Source organism: Centropristis striata, chromosome 19, assembly GCF_030273125.1.
Source record: "Centropristis striata isolate RG_2023a ecotype Rhode Island chromosome 19, C.striata_1.0, whole genome shotgun sequence".
Classification (NCBI taxonomy): Eukaryota; Metazoa; Chordata; class Actinopteri; order Perciformes; family Serranidae; genus Centropristis; species Centropristis striata.
In genome coordinates this window covers 19,525,964-19,545,674 of record NC_081535.1, presented here as the reverse complement: position 1 = coordinate 19,545,674, position 19,711 = coordinate 19,525,964, and the positions used below count along the sequence as shown (strand labels likewise).

At 39.5% G+C, this 19,711-nt stretch overlaps 1 protein-coding gene across 3 annotated transcripts in view; it reads left to right on the top strand.

The window, feature by feature from the left end:
• The window catches only part of kcnt1a (potassium sodium-activated channel subfamily T member 1a), a 40,474-nt gene extending 20,763 nt beyond the window's left edge, over nt 1-19,711 (top strand). For all 3 annotated transcript variants that reach the window (XM_059358084.1, XM_059358083.1, XM_059358085.1), the window contains 19 exons: nt 130-266; nt 3,923-3,986; nt 4,164-4,272; nt 5,439-5,547; nt 6,569-6,718; nt 7,660-7,889; nt 7,982-8,198; nt 9,227-9,332; nt 9,471-9,643; nt 13,907-13,978; nt 14,185-14,319; nt 14,513-14,624; nt 14,719-14,820; nt 15,046-15,129; nt 15,215-15,343; nt 16,358-16,652; nt 16,746-16,808; nt 16,889-16,973; nt 18,472-19,711. In XM_059358084.1, coding sequence (XP_059214067.1) covers nt 130-266; nt 3,923-3,986; nt 4,164-4,272; nt 5,439-5,547; nt 6,569-6,718; nt 7,660-7,889; nt 7,982-8,198; nt 9,227-9,332; nt 9,471-9,643; nt 13,907-13,978; nt 14,185-14,319; nt 14,513-14,624; nt 14,719-14,820; nt 15,046-15,129; nt 15,215-15,343; nt 16,358-16,652; nt 16,746-16,808; nt 16,889-16,973; nt 18,472-18,589 — 2,490 coding nt within the window. In that variant the 3' untranslated portion in view covers nt 18,590-19,711. The remainder of the gene's footprint in view (nt 1-129; nt 267-3,922; nt 3,987-4,163; nt 4,273-5,438; nt 5,548-6,568; nt 6,719-7,659; nt 7,890-7,981; nt 8,199-9,226; nt 9,333-9,470; nt 9,644-13,906; nt 13,979-14,184; nt 14,320-14,512; nt 14,625-14,718; nt 14,821-15,045; nt 15,130-15,214; nt 15,344-16,357; nt 16,653-16,745; nt 16,809-16,888; nt 16,974-18,471) is intronic.

Below are 19,711 nucleotides of genomic sequence, written 5' to 3'. Positions count from 1 at the left end.
CATTTTGATGCTGATACTTTTGTACTTTTACGGAAGCGGAGTAGTTCTGCTTTTTCTTATGTAGGGATCTTCTTCCACCACTGGCTGTGACATTAACATTTTCTACATGGTTGTTGTGTAATCTTAAAGGATTACTATGTGGTGATCCTGTGTCCAAGTGAAATGGACCTCCAGGTGCGCAGAGTTCTGCAGATCCCTCTGTGGTCTCAGAGGGTCATCTATCTGCAGGGATCTGTTCTCAAAGACCAGGACCTGCTCAGAGCCAAGTGAGTAACACTTAAGATATGCATTTATGGTCTGCAAAGGATGAGGCTAAAGGTTACACTTATCTCAATATCGCTGGATCAATTGTAACAATATTAATTTCCAATAAGCACTAATACATCTTAAGGTAACTTCTACAGCTTTTACTGTTGTTTATCGTTTCACTTTCCATTTATTTTTCATTTATTTAGCCCCCATATATTTTTCTAGTAATACACTATATGTTTGTAACTTCTCTTGTATTTTGTTCTGAATTGGTTTTGTATCTTGTTGTTTGCACTTTATCTTCAGGGACCAGGGAAACATATTTCATTCCTCTATGTATTGTGCTGCACTGTTTACAGACTGATTTCACACAATAAAGTCTCTCTCGTCTCTCCTGACTCTTATCGTAGGTAATACAAAAGCTGGAAATTCAGGAGAGAATCGAGAGGAGATCCAAGAAAAACACATACACATTCATGTAAATATACATAAACAGATTCAGAAAATTCTGAATAAAAAATAAATGTTTCAAAGAAAAAAAATATAACAATGACAAAAAATGTTTCAAAAGATAATATATATATATATATATATATATATATATATATGTATATATAAATATATATGTATTATATAATGTAATAATATAAATAATAATAATACATATAATAATTCATGTATGAAATAAACAAAAATAATAGATTAAAAAAGATACTTATCATTATAATAATAATACATATACAAAAAATAAAATTAAAATTAAAATGGAGAAAAAAATATAATAAAAATAAATAAAAGTACAATAAAATTTAGCAGCTGTCTCTCTCTAATAATACTTTTCTAACCTTGTAAAAATACATTACATCCTGAATCCAGTGAGTGTGAGAGGAGCAGAGTTTTTCCACTGAAGCAATTTAAGATGCTTTGCAATAAAGGATCAAGAAAGAAATGTGATCTCATATGTTTCTGTTGCCTCAGGGAAGACTCCCAAAGAGAACAGTGATTGATGATCTAAGGCTTGGGAATTTCAACACCTTCAAAAAGTGATTTTCAGAAAGAGCTTTGTGAGAGCAGGATCAGATCGTATGGTAAATATCTGCAAGGCCCTGATGGCATTGGTTACATGTTGGGCTGCAACTAAAATTATTTTCATTTTTGATTCATCTGCTGATTACTTCCTCAATTAATCTTTAAGTCCAAATAATGTCAGTAAATAGTGAAAAATGTCCATCCCAGTTTCTCAAAATTAAATGTCTTGATATATTTTGTTTTTTCAGTCCCAATCCCAAAGATCTTCAATTTTCTATCATACAAAACAAAAAAAGCAGGAAATCTTCATATTCGAGAGGCTGAAAACAGCATTTTCTGCTATTTTTGCATTAAAAATGACTAATGATTGAATGAATGCAATTATTTTTCTATTTATTGACTAATCAATTAGTTGACTAATCGTTGCAGCTCAAGTTGCAATGCAGGGTCGACTTCTGTATATATTTTAGATGGTCTAAAGCTCAAACTAGAACACGGGGTGCATTCGCCAAAAAATAATGATTTAGTGCAGAACACTGCTATGCTGAGCCTCTCAGAGCTGCTAGACTCTTGTTTCTGAGGTCTTGTGATGTTTTTATGATCCGTCTCATTGCTATAATTAAAGGTGAAACTCATTTTAATATCTCTGTTTCAAATTGGCTTACTGGAAGGATGATAGATCTTAGTGATTGTGAACAGTGTATTTATTGATTGATACTCCTGAAGCTTTAGGGAGACAATTTCATGCATTCCTTTGATCTTTAATCTGACTTTGCAGCATGCACCAGCACCGGCTGCACAGCTAGCTCTGTATGTTTTGCATTTTTAACAGGTATAAATACTTGCCACCGACTATCAGTGAATGAATCTCTATTGTCCTTCTCCCAAATATTCTCATTCCTTTCTCAGTAAATAGGCTTGTCAGAGCTATTGTGTCGCCTCACACTGAGACAACATTGTAATTATTCATTCAAGCTATAACCATTTTTTGAGACTCTGCTCTTAAGTGGACCACTTTCTCTGCGGGACATCAAACATGATCCGTCTCACAATCTCTTTTGATAATTTCGAGACATGAAAGTGAAAATCTAAAACGCTTGAACCGCTGTCAATCTGTACGTCAGGTTTATTTTTGTAGACTTTTATCACATGCATGTCTCAAAGTTCTTTATAGAGATAAATAGAGCCAAGCTCAAAGGGGAAAACCAACTGATTTTACAACTCCAGGTCATTTGACTGTGAAATCAGTTAATATGATGTGTGTGGCTCTGAAGGAACCCCTGGTGGTGTCATCAGAAACCCTGCACCACTAACTGGGGGCTAACAGGAACTTTAAGTCAGAGTATCTCTGCTTTCCTGTTTCCATTTGACCATTCATTGTTTTTCTGTCTATTTTGAGTTCCCAATTTTATAAAAGTACCCGTTTTGAATGTTTTCAGACAACTAAAGGGGTGTTATTAGCGGTAATCAGCCACTGATAAGAATGGGCAAGCAGGGACCTGCTCCTCCACCTGCTGGCAGGTTGAGAAGGTTATTATCAGTCCATTCCATGACTGCTTGCTGAAAACAAAGTGATTATGTTTAGTTTAAAGGCTGCAGTTTCCTTATGACTATGCCACAAAACCACTTCTCTAAGGTTAGGGCAAGACACTTACTTTAAAAGTCATAAATGCACGTAAATTCTGAAAATGATGGTGTTACGAAGAGGACATGGGCACTGAAAGGGACATAGTTGTGCTGATCACGTAAAAACCCGACGCACGGACATTAACTGAGGTTATTTCTAATAACATAGTGAACTTTTGTTTTGACATGGGACCTCAGCCTCCAGGGTGAAAGTCCTGGTTTGTTTGCCGCTTCTGCCCGCATTAAGAGTGACGTTTCATGCTTAATACTCCGTTTACTTGGTTTTACACTCCATAACATCACTTGTGCCTTAATGTCATATTTACCACTGCCAGTAGCGGGCGTCACTAAACAACAGTCGTTAATATAGCTGCACATTTGATGGGCTGATAACGACCTACTGGCCTACCAGCAGGTGGAGCAGGCCCCTACTCGCCCATAATTATTGGCTTATAACTACTGATTCAAACCTCTGATTCAAATCAGCATTCAAATCAAGTGAAAAGAGTGCAATACAATAATAGCATGTTAAAAACATATGAAATTCCTCTGCAACAATACAATAATGTATGGAACACTTCAATCCAAACACCAAAGTATTGCTTTGATGAAATGGGTTATATAACTTCACTGTAAACATTTGGCAGGGTTGTGATGGAGCAATCAGAAGTAGAGGACTGGGTGTGTGTGTCGCGCTTACATCCTGCATCTGGCATCGTTTCAAATCCTCCCACACTTGTTTTGCATCCTGCACTCTCTGGCTGTGTTAATCATATGCATAAACAGCTCCACATTTACAGCACGTATACAGCACAGAGCATTTCAGGTCGCTCTTTAAATTAAATGTTATATCAAAGGATGCTGCTGATGCATCTTCTGACTGGTCAGAGGTGACTGGCTGACTCTTATGTGGCAGAGTTTATGACTCCTTCCTGCTGTTTTGTATTTCAGTAATTTGCCCTTTTGTTTGTCATGCATTTTCACTTCACTTGTTGTATTATTTGTAAACTTGCTGTAGAATGGATGACGCCGAGGCTTGTTTCATTCTGAGCAGTCGTAACGAGGTGGATCGCATGGCTGCGGTAAGATGAACAATTAATTAACTTTCTGCCATCACTCTTTACCAATTATGAGTTGTCATTCAATTGTTTACAAAAACTCAGGGCATTAATTCTGACAGTCACGAAGACAATTACCAATTCATTAAAGGGGATTACTTTGTTCTTTAAAATGTATTATGTTTGACTGTTTTCCCTCAGGACCACCAGACCATCCTGAGAGCCTGGGCAGTGAAGGACTTTGCTCCAAATTGTCCGCTTTATGTCCAGATACTCAAACCTGAAAATAAGTTCCACGTGAAATTTGCAGGTGAGAGTTTCTAAACTGTCAGTGAAACACTTAAGATGCATTAAAAAAAGCTAATATTATGAGCAAATTTTCACCTTTATGGTTCAAATTCATCATATACTTCAAAGACTTAAAGTAGCTGTCAACATCACAAATATAAACAGAGAAAGAAGGAGTACAACCTTTCCACTTGGAAGGATAAATTAATTAATATGATATTTACCCAAGATAATGATAAGATTTATTTTATCTGAAACGTTTGCATCCAAATTGTCCATAAAGTAAATTATATTGTAAGTAAATGACCCTTCAGTTCTATAGTCTCGATCATTCAGGTTTTTCATTTTGATCATCCAGCCTGTAAATTTACTATTCGGATTCCTCCCATAGCTTTATTTTTATAACTAACAACGTTAGCGGCTAGCTGCTGAACATAGCCAGGCACTTAGCGGGTGAAGAGACAGATATTTCCCTCAGGAGTTTACTGAGACATGAACAAAAAAAAGGGATAAAGAAGGGTAAATGTCGGACTTACATTCATCAGGTGGCCAGAAAAATGACTTAAAATGAACTTGATGTGTAAATAGGCAACTGTTTGTGGAGTTTGTTGAGTTGATTAATTGAACTTGTTAGCAAAGCTCTAAGCATATTTTGAAAATGTTGAACTATTCCTGTAAAATCTGTTTTCCACTTATACATTTACCCATATGTTTCCAGGGCCCTGCCTCGCTTTGAGCTAAGTTTTGAATTTATGTCTCGTGAATAAAACTATAATTTTTAGAAATTGTTATGGACTATCTTCGCAGTTCAAATAGCAAAGAAACAAAGGGACTTGAATATTTTGAATGCAGTTTGAATGACAAAACTCTCACAGCCACTATGAAGATATTACTAATATGACTATTTACCTATATACCTGCAAAATGTGAGGGATTCAAAGACTAGACCGTCAGTAGGCTATAAGATGTAGGTGGATGATTTCAACATATTGACACATGTATTGAACATCTGAACTATGGAAAAAACATTGTTGAGAACATAAAACCCTTAAAAAGAGTCCCCTTAGTGTGTCATGTTAAGAGGATATTGAGCTGGGGAACATATGAATCTGGACCTGCTCCCCTTATTAAGCACCATTCCTGCGTAACACATGATAGTGTAACTTCTGCTGCTTGGATCCTTTTCAGATCATGTTGTGTGTGAGGAGGAGTTCAAATATGCCATGCTGGCTCTCAACTGTGTGTGTCCCGCCACCTCCACGTTGGTCACGCTCCTCGTACACACCTCCCGCGGACGGTCAGTCATCCTGCATGACCAGGGGCCTCCTCTGGCTTTTTTAAAATTTCTCTTTCGTGTGATCGCAAAGTTCAGATTTTTTCTGTCTGCTGGTGTGTATGGATGTGTCTGTGGAACTGGCACAGAGATGGGAAAGACAAAAGTTTATTATGGAAAAGCTGCAGGAAGTAAAGAGAGTGCATTAAAGCAAAAAAAGGGGAACAGGCGGCACCTAAATGGATTTTTGTAGGATGTTTTCTTTGTAAAACAGTGTGAAAGGCTCTGCGGTGGAAAATGATTTTTCACAGCATGCAAGCGGATCACTTTTAAAAGCTGATGCGAGGGAAACCGCAATAAAGGGGAATCAGTGGGATATAGCACTTACTGTGCTCCTGACAACTCTTTACAAAGTGAAGCTTGTGTATTTTTATTAGACAAAAGGCGAGCAGGCTCTGCAAATTGCAAATGTTAACACAAAAGGTGTTCATGAATGTGTATTAGAGTTGTCTGGCTGTGCACGGAGGGAGTGTGGTTATGCAAATGATGTGATGTATGTTTGCATTGCATGTGTGGGCGTCTTTGAGTGCACGGGATGGATTTAGAGACATGCAGCTTATCAAGGAGGGAAAAAAAGCTTGAAAAAGGACAGAGGATACTGATAATTGACATTGATTTACAGTATAGAAGCTAAGGAGTGTGAAATATAATTTCTATTGCCACCATATGTAAACATTTATAAGTTTTAAGAAACAAGTATGTAAACTGCTACCTCAGGGTTGTTCTGAGCATCTCTCACAGCCCATTAAACTCCCTCAATGCTCTTTAGCAATTACTGTAATTGCCGGAAGTCATTACAATGAACATATTAGAGACAAGCGGAGTGACTGACGCCAGGGCAGGACACCCCGAGAGGTCTGGAGGGAGCAAATGAAGATAACGATTGATCCTGACTGCATGTTTATTAGAATATGTGGCAAAAAAAAGGTATCAGGTTTACTGATCGGACATATGTTATTATATTATTTTCCTTGAATTATTGCAGAGAAGGACAACAGTCTCCGGAGCAGTGGCAGAGGATGTACGGATGTTGCTCCGGCAATGAGGTCTACCACATCCGAGTGTGTGACAGCAAGTTCTTTGGAGAGTATAACGGCAAAAGCTTTACATACGCCTCCTTTCATGCCCACAAGAAGTGAGTTGACATGTAAAGCATCTGCCTCAAACACTGACAAGTTGAAGACATACAAAAGACATTTACAGGGGTTGTTCTTGTCGCTCTTCGTTTTGTATAATCAAGTACAGCAGCAGTGTACTGTTATTCTTTGCTTCGCAGATGAATAAACGCAAAATGAACAACATCTATTTGATTATACTGTAGGTGTTTTTTTCTTGTCCAGCTAAAATCAAATGTGTTGCACGTTACAAAAAAGAAAATTAAGCTGGTTTTATGAAGAGTTACATAAAATACCACATACACTGCAAAAAACATGGACATAGCCTTCATGAGGGCACCAATAGGTTTCTGTAGCCATCTTTGCAGTGCCCGACTCCACTTAACTTCCGGCTAATCCAAAAGTGGCAAAAAAGGTCTGGGTGGAGCTGAATGAGTGGCATTCCCTTAATTATGCTTACATTTAAGCCTCAATATAAATTAAACTAGATAATTATATAAACTCAATTGTTATGAAAAGAGAAATTAGCTATAGAGACCTAAACCTTTGTTTGTACTAGGCTGTAAATATATTTATTTCTGCATTAAAGTTGGGCATTTTAACATAGAGGTCTATGAGGACTGACTCACATTATTTTGGGCACTTCCTCATGGACTTCATTTTTCAGCCCCGGATGTTGCAGCTCATGAAATACGCTTTTTTTTCTCTTTTCTTGCTGATAGTCAGATAAGATTGATACCACTCTGATGTCTTTTTTTTTTAGAAAAAGTTGTGAGGTTGGCGGCAGATACAGCCAGATTAGCTAACCCCAGTCTTAATGTGAGGCTAGTACACCTCTCAGCAAGAAATAAATGTCCCAAAAAGTATAAATTCTTAGTGATAAACTTGTGTTTCTACAGCTTTAAATGTAATGACAGGGATCTGTGTCTTATATGCTAACAGAAGTTTATATGACTTGCAGGTATGGCGTGTGTCTGATCGGTATAAAGAGGGAAGACAACAAGAGCATCCTTCTTAACCCAGGCCCGCGCCACATCATGGCCGCCTCAGACACCTGCTACTACATCAACATCACCAAGGAGGAGAACTCGGCCTTCATCTTCAACCAGGAGGAGAGGAAGGGCCGTAGTACCGGGGGACTCTTTGACGGACCCTCGCAGCTTCCTGTGCACAGCATCATCGCCAGCATGGGTGAGAGAGTATGATGATAAACTGTTGGTATTGTGAAATTGATGACTGGTTCCTTATGTGTGATTTAAAGCTCAGGTGAATGTGATTAACAGGCACTGTCGCCATCGATCTTCAGAACACGAGTCCACCCGACCCCTCAGGTGGTAAACTGGTCCCGCCTACAGTAAACGGGACAGGGGGCCGCCGGCCGAGCATCGCTCCGGTTCAGGAGATCGCCGACTCGTCCTCAATCCTGCCATGTGACCTCCTCAGTGACCAATCAGAAGACGACTCTGTCTTCATAGATGAGAAAGGCCACCCGTCTACTGAGTAAGGTTTCTGTTTCCATGTGTAAACAGAAATACCTTTTTACAACATTTTTCATATATTCTTGGCTGCGTTAATGCATATAGCATACAGTTTGGCAAGGGTGTGAGTTTTTTTCCAATTTATTTTATTTTGCAAGTGCAACCTCAGCTCCTATAATAAGTCTAGAATAATCTGCATAAATAAGCAAAACACAGACCCTTAAGGTCTAAATGTCCCCTCTGAAACCCATTAAAACCACAATTCGTGATCACACAGCCATTACAGCATACAGCATAGAGCCCTGGCATCAAAATTGTATTTGCTATTTTTGAGCCCTTTCTCATGTTTGCCCATGGGCCAGATACATGATATTTTCCTGGTTTTTGTTTTGCTTGTTGCTGCTGTATTTTAGAGAACTGCATTGCATCAAAATCTTTTTTATTGCTTTCAATTTAGTGTACAGAAAATAATCCTTTATTTTAAATAAAAAACAACAGTGTAATGAAACTGGTATTTAAAGAGTAGAATTTATGACAATTAGTGTACTTTTACTCTTTTACTTTTTCTATAATAGTTTTTTAGTTCTACAGACAGTCAGTTTAATTAATTAATGTTGTTGCATTTCTGGTTGACCCTAGAATAATTGAAACCAGTTTGATAATATATGCTAAACCTGCAAAACGCAATATGCAAATTAAGCAAACAACCAAACATAATCCACTCTTTATCATTATGCAACCTCTAAGAATATCTGACCAAAACAGACCCACATATTTTTCCACCTTATTATCCTGTGAATAGTTTACCCAGCATGCAGTTGATCCTGAGTGCACTGATGGCTATTTTCCAAGGTAAAATGAATGAATTGGTGAATTAAAACAACCTCTGAATGCACTCTTTATTTCCAAATGTCATTTCAACGGAAACCAGTTTCAGCCTTTTCTATTTCGTTCTTACAAGAAATTACAACAAGTCGACCTCACCACTCTTTTTTAACACAGTGTGTTTCCTTGAAATGTGTCATTCATGCTTTTTGGATTTGTTGGCAGGTACGTGAAAGGTTATCCCCCTAACTCTCCGTACATTGGGAGCTCGCCCACCTTGTGCCATCTGTTGGCTGAAAAAGCCCCGTTTTGCTGCCTACGACTGGACCAGGTGGGCAGTCGCTCTTCCAACTTAGTCACTCAATTACTTACTGCCTCCATCATTCCTTTTCCTCTTCTCTCTCCATCCTTCACATCAAAAAAGTAAACCTACAACACCTGTCTTTTTTTTGGTTTGTTTCTTACGCAGGGTTGCAGGCACAACAGCTACGAGGATGCAAAGGCTTACGGTTTTAAAAACAAGCTCATCATCGTGTCAGCTGAGACGGCAGGGAACGGTCTGTATAACTTCATAGTGCCTCTCAGAGCTTATTACAGACCCAGGAAAGAACTCAACCCCATTGTCTTGCTGCTGGATAACCCGTGAGTTCACATTAACACACACTCATTGTTCCTTTCTTTCACCCTTCACTCTGTCTTTCACCGTTTCACGCAGGGAAACATTATGTATGCTAAAAGCTCACGTCAGCCCTGCACTTAGGACAAGGCTGTGGAGGTGGAACTCCATTGTCAGCCCTGATGTTAGGTTACTGCTGCTGCTCAGTGACGGTGTGTTTTGAGCGACAAAGAAAAATAAAAAAAACGATGCGCTCTCTCGCTCCAGACAGTAACCATAGCAACTTGCTTTGCCTTGAACCTGAATGATATATATTGCTACAAGGGGAGAAAAAGATGAAGAAAATTATTTCTTTGGAGAACACCGAGGCAGGCTTTCATCCGCAGCCCTGATGTGTCCCTTTTCAGCCCCCACAAGCGAGCTCTCAGGACTCTCATAGCAACACACACATAACAATAAACTGTGCAGCTTTCTCTCTCCCTCTATCGCTGTCGCACACGCACAAATACAAACGCCCACGCAGTTGGATACACAATGCAAGCACTTACGACAGCCTTGGGTCTCTAGTCAGCAGGACCGGGCAGATGCAGAAAGCAATGTTCTGTCAGGGGGGCTGCTGGTGGCAGTTGCGGTGGTGGACAGGCCGTAATGAAGCAGCTAAATCTCTCTGAGTGTGCTCAGCCCCAGACGGAATCATCCCTCAGTCTAAAGACACGCCAAGATGGCTCTTGAGGGCCCAGAATTCGCTGTTGCACATCACAACATAGTAAACACATCCGTAAAGTGGATATAAAGTAGTTTTTCAGTTTGTTTAAACTCTAGAGGCAATTATCTGCATACAAATACAGAAGTGTAATTGTTGTGTTTGTAGTCTGAGCAAAGTGAGCAAACAAAACACACATATTTTTGTAGGCTAACCCGGAAGTAGCATCACCATGCGGTCTTGTGAGAATTCGCCTATGGGATTTTGCATTGGACTTTGGAACATTGCAAAATTAAGCTCTGTGGCAAACACATGTTTCTGATGCTTATGTGTTTGGTTCAGCAGGATAATCTTCACAAATGAAAACCACTTTTATAATGGTTGAAGCATTAATGCAGCCAACAGAAGTAAAAAGCTTATTATTATTATTATTATGCTATAGCGAACTACACCACAGTCACATGACTTGAACATCACTACCATTAGCTTCACAATCTCCAACAAACTAACCAGCAGTTTTGACAAGACAGTGAAATAGTAGCCTAATCCTTTGTTTATTAACCTGATCTACTCTTCTAGTTTGCAAGAGCACAGAAAAACACGAAAGAGAGGCTACTGTGAGAGAGTTCCTGTCAGTGTCCAACATGATGATGTTTAATGTCCCCGACAACCACTGTCGTCTCATTTAGCGACTTGTCAGCAACCGCCTTTTCAAGGACACGTAAAAACTTCAAAATCCACAAATGGGGATATTTACTAATGTATTCTAGCCTGGCTAACACCAGACTAATCACAAATGAGATTAGTCTGGAAACCAGCCGTTCATTTCTCTGTAGAGGAGGCGTGGTTTACGATCCTCCGGAGCCATTTATTGGGCGCTTAGAATGTCTATCAAAAGCGTCTGTAGGTAGCTCTTAGCCATTCGTATCAGTTATACCAGATGATGTATGTAGAGCGACAGAAATTAATGTTTGTTGTGTGTGTGTCTGTGAGAGAGTGTTGCTTGCTGCTTTGCTTCTCCAGTTCTCGCTTTCTGTGAGATTATTTATTTCCACGCTTTATTCCCCCTCATGTCATTCAGCCACACACATCCACTGATTTTATGGGCAATAAACATGCTGCTGCGGGTCTCTCTCTCAGCGGCTCCGCTGTCCCCCGGCTCGTAGCGAGATCACCGGCGTTACGCTAGCGGGGCTAGTTGGTAGATTAGGCTTTTCCCAAATCCTGTCAGAAGCAAGGCTAAAACATCCTTTTTCGTGGTGAAACAGGAGTGTAAAGTCAAGCGTTGTTCTTCTTTTAAAATCAACTTTCGCTCTAAACTATTTAAAACACCATCTACATCTAAAGAGAGTTTTGCGTCTGCTGCAGCCATGTTGGATAAGAAAACTACAAAACTACAAGCTTCCATCTGCTGAGTAGTACGCGCCGTCTTGCCGTCCCTCCCCGTTCTGTGATTGGATCCCTAAAACAGGGCTAAGAAACCTCTCTGGTTTCCAGACTGCCTGGAGGTTCGAAATGAAATTCGAGCGCGCAAGGCAGTATGGGTATACCCAGGCTAAATGTATTCTATGTCATACAACAAAACGTGAACGTCTGATCAGCTTGTGTTAACCACATACCTTATTTCAGGCTTCCGACCACCAATCCACTTAAAATTATCATTGAGTTTGAGAGGAGAGACCCAAGGCGCTCACTTACTTCCTGGTTTAAGAACTATTTCCTGTGTGCGCCCTATTGACCAGTGGTTTGCACTTTTGCCTCACAGCATAGGGTTCAATACCGGCTTTGGGCCCTTGTGTTTGGGGTTTGCAAGTCCAGAGACATGCAGGTTATATTGACTGGTGACTCTAAATTGCCAGTTGTTGTCTACATTTCTGCTCTGTGTGTGTATCATGGTGTACCCAACCTTTCATCCGACGTCAGCTGTGATCTGCTCCAGCCCCTTGTTGAGATTAGCGGATATGAATAATTAATGAAACCTTCAGCAGAGCATATAGAAAACCAAACAAAACATAACCAGTGATGGAAAAAGTATTTAGATCCCTAACTTCAGTAAAAGTACAAATATCACACTGTGAAATTTTTCCACTAAAAGTAAAAGTCCTGCATTCAAAACTGCAGTAAAAGTACAAAAGTATCAGCATCAGAACTCGCTGTTGCACATAGCATAGTAAACGCATCCCTAATGTTGTTGTCATGTGTGTCGTCTGAGTAGTAAAGAGAGCAAACGAAATTACATATTTTTGTAGGCCAACCCGGAAGAAGCATTACCATGCGATCTATGAAAATTCACCAATGGAATTTTTTCATTGGATTTTGGATCATTGCAGAAAATAAGCTCTGTGGCAAACGAGTAAAAGTACTTGTTATGCAAAATGGACCCACTCAGATTGCTTTATATATTCCAAATATATTATTGGTTTATGATGCATTTATGTAAGCAGCGTTTTACTGTTGTTCAGGTAGGGCTCATTTTAACTACTTAATACACTGTTATGTGATTTAATTTATAAACATGCATAATCATTTTAAATTTATCATATTTTTCATGTTGATTCTTGACCTGAAAAGTAACTAAAGCTTGCAGCGAAATGTAGTGGAGTAAAATGTACAATATTTGTCCTTAAGATGTAGTGGAGTAGAAGTATAAAGTTACATAAAGTGGAAATACTTAAGTAAAGTAACTAGAAACTGTACTTATACATAATATGCAACCTTAATTCAGACCTCCTCATTGATGGACTGCGACAGTGGTTCACTTCCTAATCAGTACACAGACACGAAATGAAACTTGTCAATACAAGGCTATACGTCAACAATAAGTCAAGACAAAACTACGTTAGCTGCCAAGAATGTGTGTGAGCGCAAGTTGGCAACATGAAACGATCACTTTTTTCAGTTAGAAACCCCCAGTCATCACAGGCAAAGTTGTGTACCTTTTTTTCCCAGTCTTTTTTCCAAGCCTTTTACAGTGCATGTTTGCCAATATCGGGTCATAAATGTGAGTGTAGAAGAAAACTGTCCCCTGAGCTGCATGTTATCATAGTCTTGCTTGATGTGTAGCTGTCCAAGGTGCTGATCATGCAACTGTCACGGTGGCCCTGTTTCTGTTGCTGTGTCTGTTTTGTTTAATGGTGAACCAAATTTTATGCATCTTCATTATAGTCAAGCATCTCATTTTATGGTCCTTTAACGTATAAACCTACATAATGTTGAGCTATTATTTGAATCTGTTGCATTAAAAAGAATAACATGACTCATTGGTGATTCATGTATGGGAAACCTTCATGACTTCCCTGGCTCAAGTGTTGGAATTATGTATAAAAATCTATAAAATATATATTTAAACATTTGAGTGCCTGATAAGCCTGTACATTGAGGCACCATTGGGAACAGGTGTTTTTTTTAAACTCATGTTCAAGGCTTGCTCCAAGTGAGTGGTAAGATGTGTGAATAGTCAACTCAGTCTTTGTGCACCATCTATGTTTAAAAACTACTTACTCAGCAATGCTGTGTGGGTTGGAGTAATAAAAGGACAATAGAAAACAAATAAACTTCTCTATCATGTGTCACATGTTTCCTGTAGGCCAGATAATCACTTTCTGGAGGCCATCTGCTGTTTTCCTATGGTCTACTACATGGCTGGGACCATAGACAAGTAAGACTATCACATAACCTCCTGCTTTAGTTAAAATGTTATCATATTTATTGTTTCATTCAAATATTCTGAAGAGGAGTTTGTACTTCTGCGATTCAATTGGATGTGCAGCCTGTTCCAGGAAAATTGTCTGTTGTTGTTGCTCATTGCTGCGTCTGTGTGTGTGTGTGTGTGTGTGTGTGTGTGTGTGTGTGTGTGTGTTTCAGTCTGGACAGCCTGCTGCAGTGTGGCATCATCTACGCCGACAATTTGGTTGTTGTGGATAAAGAGAGTACAATGAGTGCTGAGGAGGACTACATGGCCGATGCCAAAACTATTGTTAATGTGCAGACGATGTTCAGGTAACAAATGACATTTTAACATAATTTTCATCATATATTATTCATGATATCTGTCTGATTTGTTAACATCATTGTGTGCTCTGTGGCCTGCACTGGAAGCCACGTTTTGACGACAGCAGAATTACCAAAAGTTAATAAGTAGTGATATTTAGTCTCATCCTCCGACTTATGTAACACCTTTCTCTGGTTGCAGGCTGTTTCCCAGTCTCAGCATTATTACAGAGCTTACTCATCCATCCAACATGAGATTCATGCAGTTCAGAGCAAAGGACTGTTATTCTCTGGCCCTCTCCAAGCTGGAGAAGGTAAATGTAAAGAAAATACATTCCTCATACTGTGATAACTTACAAGTGACAAACCTTTGAATGCTGTTGATCATTTCTGTGTTTTCCTCCACAGAAAGAGCGTGATAAAGGTTCAAACTTGGCCTTCATGTTTCGCCTACCCTTTGCTGCAGGGAGAGTTTTCAGTATCAGCATGCTGGACACCCTGCTGTACCAGGTCGGTACACACACCTACAGCTTAAAAAAACACCTCAAATAACTCTTTTCAATATCAGGTGAAAGGAAAAAACACATCTTACAGCAGCAAGAGAAACAGTGTCACCTGGAGAAACAGAGCAATGCAACCAGCATAAAGCAAAAGTGCCCTCTTGTGTTCAGTCACTGATAGAAACTGACCCTTTATGTCCGCTTTTTTTTATTAATAAAAGTATTTTTCTTTCAGTCTTTTGTGAAGGATTACATGATCCTTATTGCAAGGCTACTGCTGGGGCTGGACACCACTCCAGGATCAGGATACCTCTGTGCTGTAAGTTAGACAGAAGAAAATATTCTTAAGATATTCTGATACAGTTTATCAAACTAATAGTATACTGTTTTTTCTCTTGTTCCAGATGAAAGTAACAGAGGAGGACTTGTGGATTAGTACTTATGGAAGACTGTTCCAGAAACTCTGCTCCTCTAGTGCCGAAATTCCTATTGGGATCTATCGGACAGAATCACATATTTTCTCGACATCTGAGGTGAGATTATACTGTCACGACGTCCAAAACTTTGTACCAAAGCCACTTAAGATGCAAGCAATATGCTGGATTGGTCTTTCAAGCATTTATTTCTATTTATTTCTTTAATTTTTTTTTTCACTAAACAGCAACTTGTCCATCACAAGTTGCTACACCCTGAAGCGTTCCCTGCTTTATTGTCTATTTTACTCTTAATGAGATCATAATTGACAAAATTAACATCATGCTGTATTGAAGAAGACAAGTGATTGAGACCATGAACTCATTAGGAAAATATTCACGGAGTCAATAAATCAAGTGAAAAGTAGAGTCATTTTCTTTGTAGCTTTGTTTCCATTTAGTCGGAACAAATTTGATGCAAAATTTTGAAACGTTGCATTAAAGAAAATGCTAATTAGGTACGTTTCCATCGACTGGTTTAGAGCGAATCAACGGCAGTGTAATGTGTTGCTGTAGGCTAATCCGCCAGTAAATGGTAGAAGAACAAACATGAGGTTGCTAATCAGTCTTCAGCCATTATTTTCATGATTAAACTGAATTAGATTAAACTGGGCAATTTATAATTGTTTTTTCATGTCAGAGCGGAAACAGCTGATCAGTCATGTGAGATAAATATTTGCTGTCAGAAGACAAAAACCACCTCAAGTGAGTGTGAAAACATTTCTGCTCATTTTTGAAAGTTTTATCAAATTTGAGTGTTTCCATCAATCTTCAAAATGTGCACAGAAATATGTTGATGTAAACACGACTACTGACTTTTATACAATCAAACTTCTTTTGGCAGCCAGTGGAGTCGCGCCCTGTTGGCCAATAGAAATAATGCAGGTTCAAGGCACTTACTCATCTGCTTTACATTTCAGACCCAGCGGTTTGAGTCAAAGTAGTGGACCGACCCCCCAACATTGTCTTCCATAAAACTGCACCACTAGCATGGCAAAAAACTCTTATCTACCAGAACTTTTAGTATGATGAGCATCCTGGCCATAAAGGTGGCTTCCTGTCTCCCCGCCTCAGTCACAGGTGTCCGTCAGTGTTGACGACTGCGAGGACACGAAGGACAAGGGGGACGAGTCTCGCAGCAATGACCAGTCAGATCACCCCTTGCTGAGGAAGAAGAGCATGCAGTGGGCACGGCGCCTGAGTAAGAAGAGTGTGAGGTGGCAGGGGTCAAACCGGGACTCGAGTAAGGACCACGCCCAGCGCATCGCTCAGCAGCGCCTCAACCTCTACAGGCGATCCGAGAGGGAGGAGCTGTCTGAGCTGGTCCGCAACCGCATGAGACATCTTGGCCTCCCGACCTCCGGATATGGTGAGGGTGGACAAACCAACAGCTTAAAAATGTTCTGTTAATGTCTTTTTCTGCTTATAAGTTTTGTGTTTGTTGTCTAACTGTTCTGTATAGAAGACTTAACCAATCTGACAGCCAGTGATGTCATGAACAGAGTCAATCTGGGATACCTACAAGGTAAAGATTTTAATTAAGGTCCTATTGCAGGTCAAAATTAGACCGTAACACCCCTGTTTGAGCTGTTGTTTCTGTTTCAGATGAGCAGAACGATCACCAGAACACGCTGTCCTACGTCCTCATTAACCCGTCCCCAGACACCAGGCTGGAGCTCAATGATGTTGTGTAAGAATTACTCCTTTAATACCGCACACGTTGTACGTGTGTGTTTTGTTTGGTGCAAATGGTAATCTTGGTGAAATTTGAGTCACCACTGCTACTGTTTATTTCTCAGCTTTCTCTAAGCTGTCATATTTGTGGGTGTTCTTGCATGTTTAACCCTGACATTTTTTCATCAGAAATTAATCCAAGTGATAATTAGAAGCAAAACAGTTTTAATTTTTTTCTCAGTGGATTTAAATAAAAATCAATAGTGAAGACAGATACAACTATTGACGTGCTCCTCACATGGTCTCATTTTACAAGTTGGGAACTCATTCTTCCAACTTCTATGTGCTTTAAGATTCAAGTCTAATTTGGAAACAATATGGAGGCTACAAAGATGATGCGTTGCATTTTATTGCTTATATTAAGTGTTTATAGCAGTTTCCAGTATTTGCAAGAATTATGATTTATGATGGGGATTTTTTTTGATGGGTAAATTTTTCTGATTATTCCAACACAACATGAATGCAGCACAAATGCCCGATCTTGCCATGTTACCGGAAGTGAAGAATAATGTGTATCCACCCTGTGATTCAGATGTGCTCCACTGTTTCATGTGTTCTTCCTATGCAACACCCTTCCACCAAATTTAATGGAAATAGTAGTTTTTTCTGTATTCCTGCTAACAAACAGACAAACAAAACTAAACACATGACCTCCTTGGTGGAGATAAATATCACTGTCACTTTATCTTCCTTTCATCTGTTGTCTTTTCTTTGTTTGTGCCCGGGGGAAAAATCTGGTGGTCCTACACAGCCCTGGCTCTGGGAAACAAACAAAGTGGTTCAGACCAAGGGTTTGAAAGTTTTTACAAGGACGCCCTCAATAATGCAACGATTTGACAGTGGGACAGATCTAAGCCCTCACAGACTTATGGGAACATTCATCAAAGTCTGAGTGGGAATATTGGGATTCTTTGTGTGTTGCAGCAGTTAATGACATATATTTTCTTCAGGAGTTGGTTTAGACCAAAACTGAGCTTAAAGGAGCGTGAAAACTGTGCTTAAATGTGTCAGCTGACCAGAACCACAACTCTTAATTGATAGTGATGTCACTCTGTGTCCTCTGGATGGGCAATAATTTGAAAAACACACACAGCATGAGAACTTTATAGGATGATAATACGTCAGTGATTATAACTTGTAATCCTGGTTTACTGCCAATTTTGTAGCGTATTATTTTGGAAATAATATACAATTACCAGGGAACATGGATTTTAACACGAGCATGGTGCAGCAGTATGCATAGGGACAGCTGTTTCATGATAGAGAAAGGAGAGTGTGTCCCACAGTTTAGTTCCTCTTCTTCCTTCTTGTGACTTCTGTCCTGATGTTAGTGAGTGTTGATCAGTTTCAGGACACGCCAGAATGCTGAGCTCCCATGTTGCAACATTTGATGACAATGGATGCACATTCTTATCTCTTTTCTTTATCTGCCTTCTTGCCCTCTTCTCTCTCAGGTACTTGATTCGTTCGGACCCTCTGGCTCACGTCCCGGAGGAGCCTCCGGTCCACAGAAGCAGCCTGAAAGAGAGACACGAGTCCAGCATAGAAACCAGAGAGGACACCCAGCTCTGATACCGTGCTGACCTTCACCGGTACACTCCTTCATAATCATACCTCCCCCTTCAGTTTACATGGGGGTCTCTGGTTGCAGGTCCAGCCCTGAAAGAGGACAATTTGTGCTACAATTTTCCAGCACAGCAGTCAAAAAACTGTATTATATGAGTGCCTACTGTTTGGCAGGTGACATTTGACGTCATCTGTGACATTTCCATCTTCCTGCCACAGACATTGTTTGTAGGGATAGTGCAGTTGTTGAAAGCTCTCTCAGATGAGCAGTCCAGGACAAGCTTGTTAACAAACGAAGTGAGCGGACTGACAGAAGGGATATGAATCAGGTCCAACACACCTGCATTTGCACCTTTGATTTGTTAGAGTTTCACCAGACAGAAAAGAATTCGGATCACACTTTAATGATTTACATTGTTGTTGCAACGTCCTGAGTTTCAGAGTGGATTGTATATTTTGTCTCTGCTCTTTTGGGTTGCGGCTCCCTCAGGAAATGTGCAAATTGAGCATCAAGATTAGAAATGTTGAGCTGTAGGCTGATGACCCAAGATTTATCAGTCTTTTCTTCAGATTTAACAGAAATCAGATGCACATATTCTGAATATCCAGTGGCCATAAACTTACATATTCACCACCAATCGCATAAAATCAAACATAACCTTCAACACTATGTGACTTAAATAAAATATGTGCATTAAAGCTTTCCTTTAAAGCTTACTTTTTGTAGCTGAACCATAGAAGTAGTTATTCAGTGGTGTAGAGGTCTTAATTAGTAGGTTATGTAGAAATAATGATTGTTATTTATATGTTTCTCTGCAGTACATTTCTAAGGTTGGATGAGGTTTTTGCACTACGAGTGTGTAGTTCAGCCCTTTAAACAGGCCGTGCCATATATTCAGTATTGTACCTTAAAGGATTTAGTTCATTTGTACTATATTAGTAATCAGAAAATCTCATTTAATAATGTCAGCCATGCTCAGTGAAAGAATGTGCTTATAAATTTACAATTGTGGCTGTTTGGACAAAGTATGCATTTCTAGATGCTGCATCCTGTACACAAGAATTTTTGACTCTTTGACTTCATCGATACGTAAATGTTGAAGATATTTGTACTTAAGTTTCATTTAA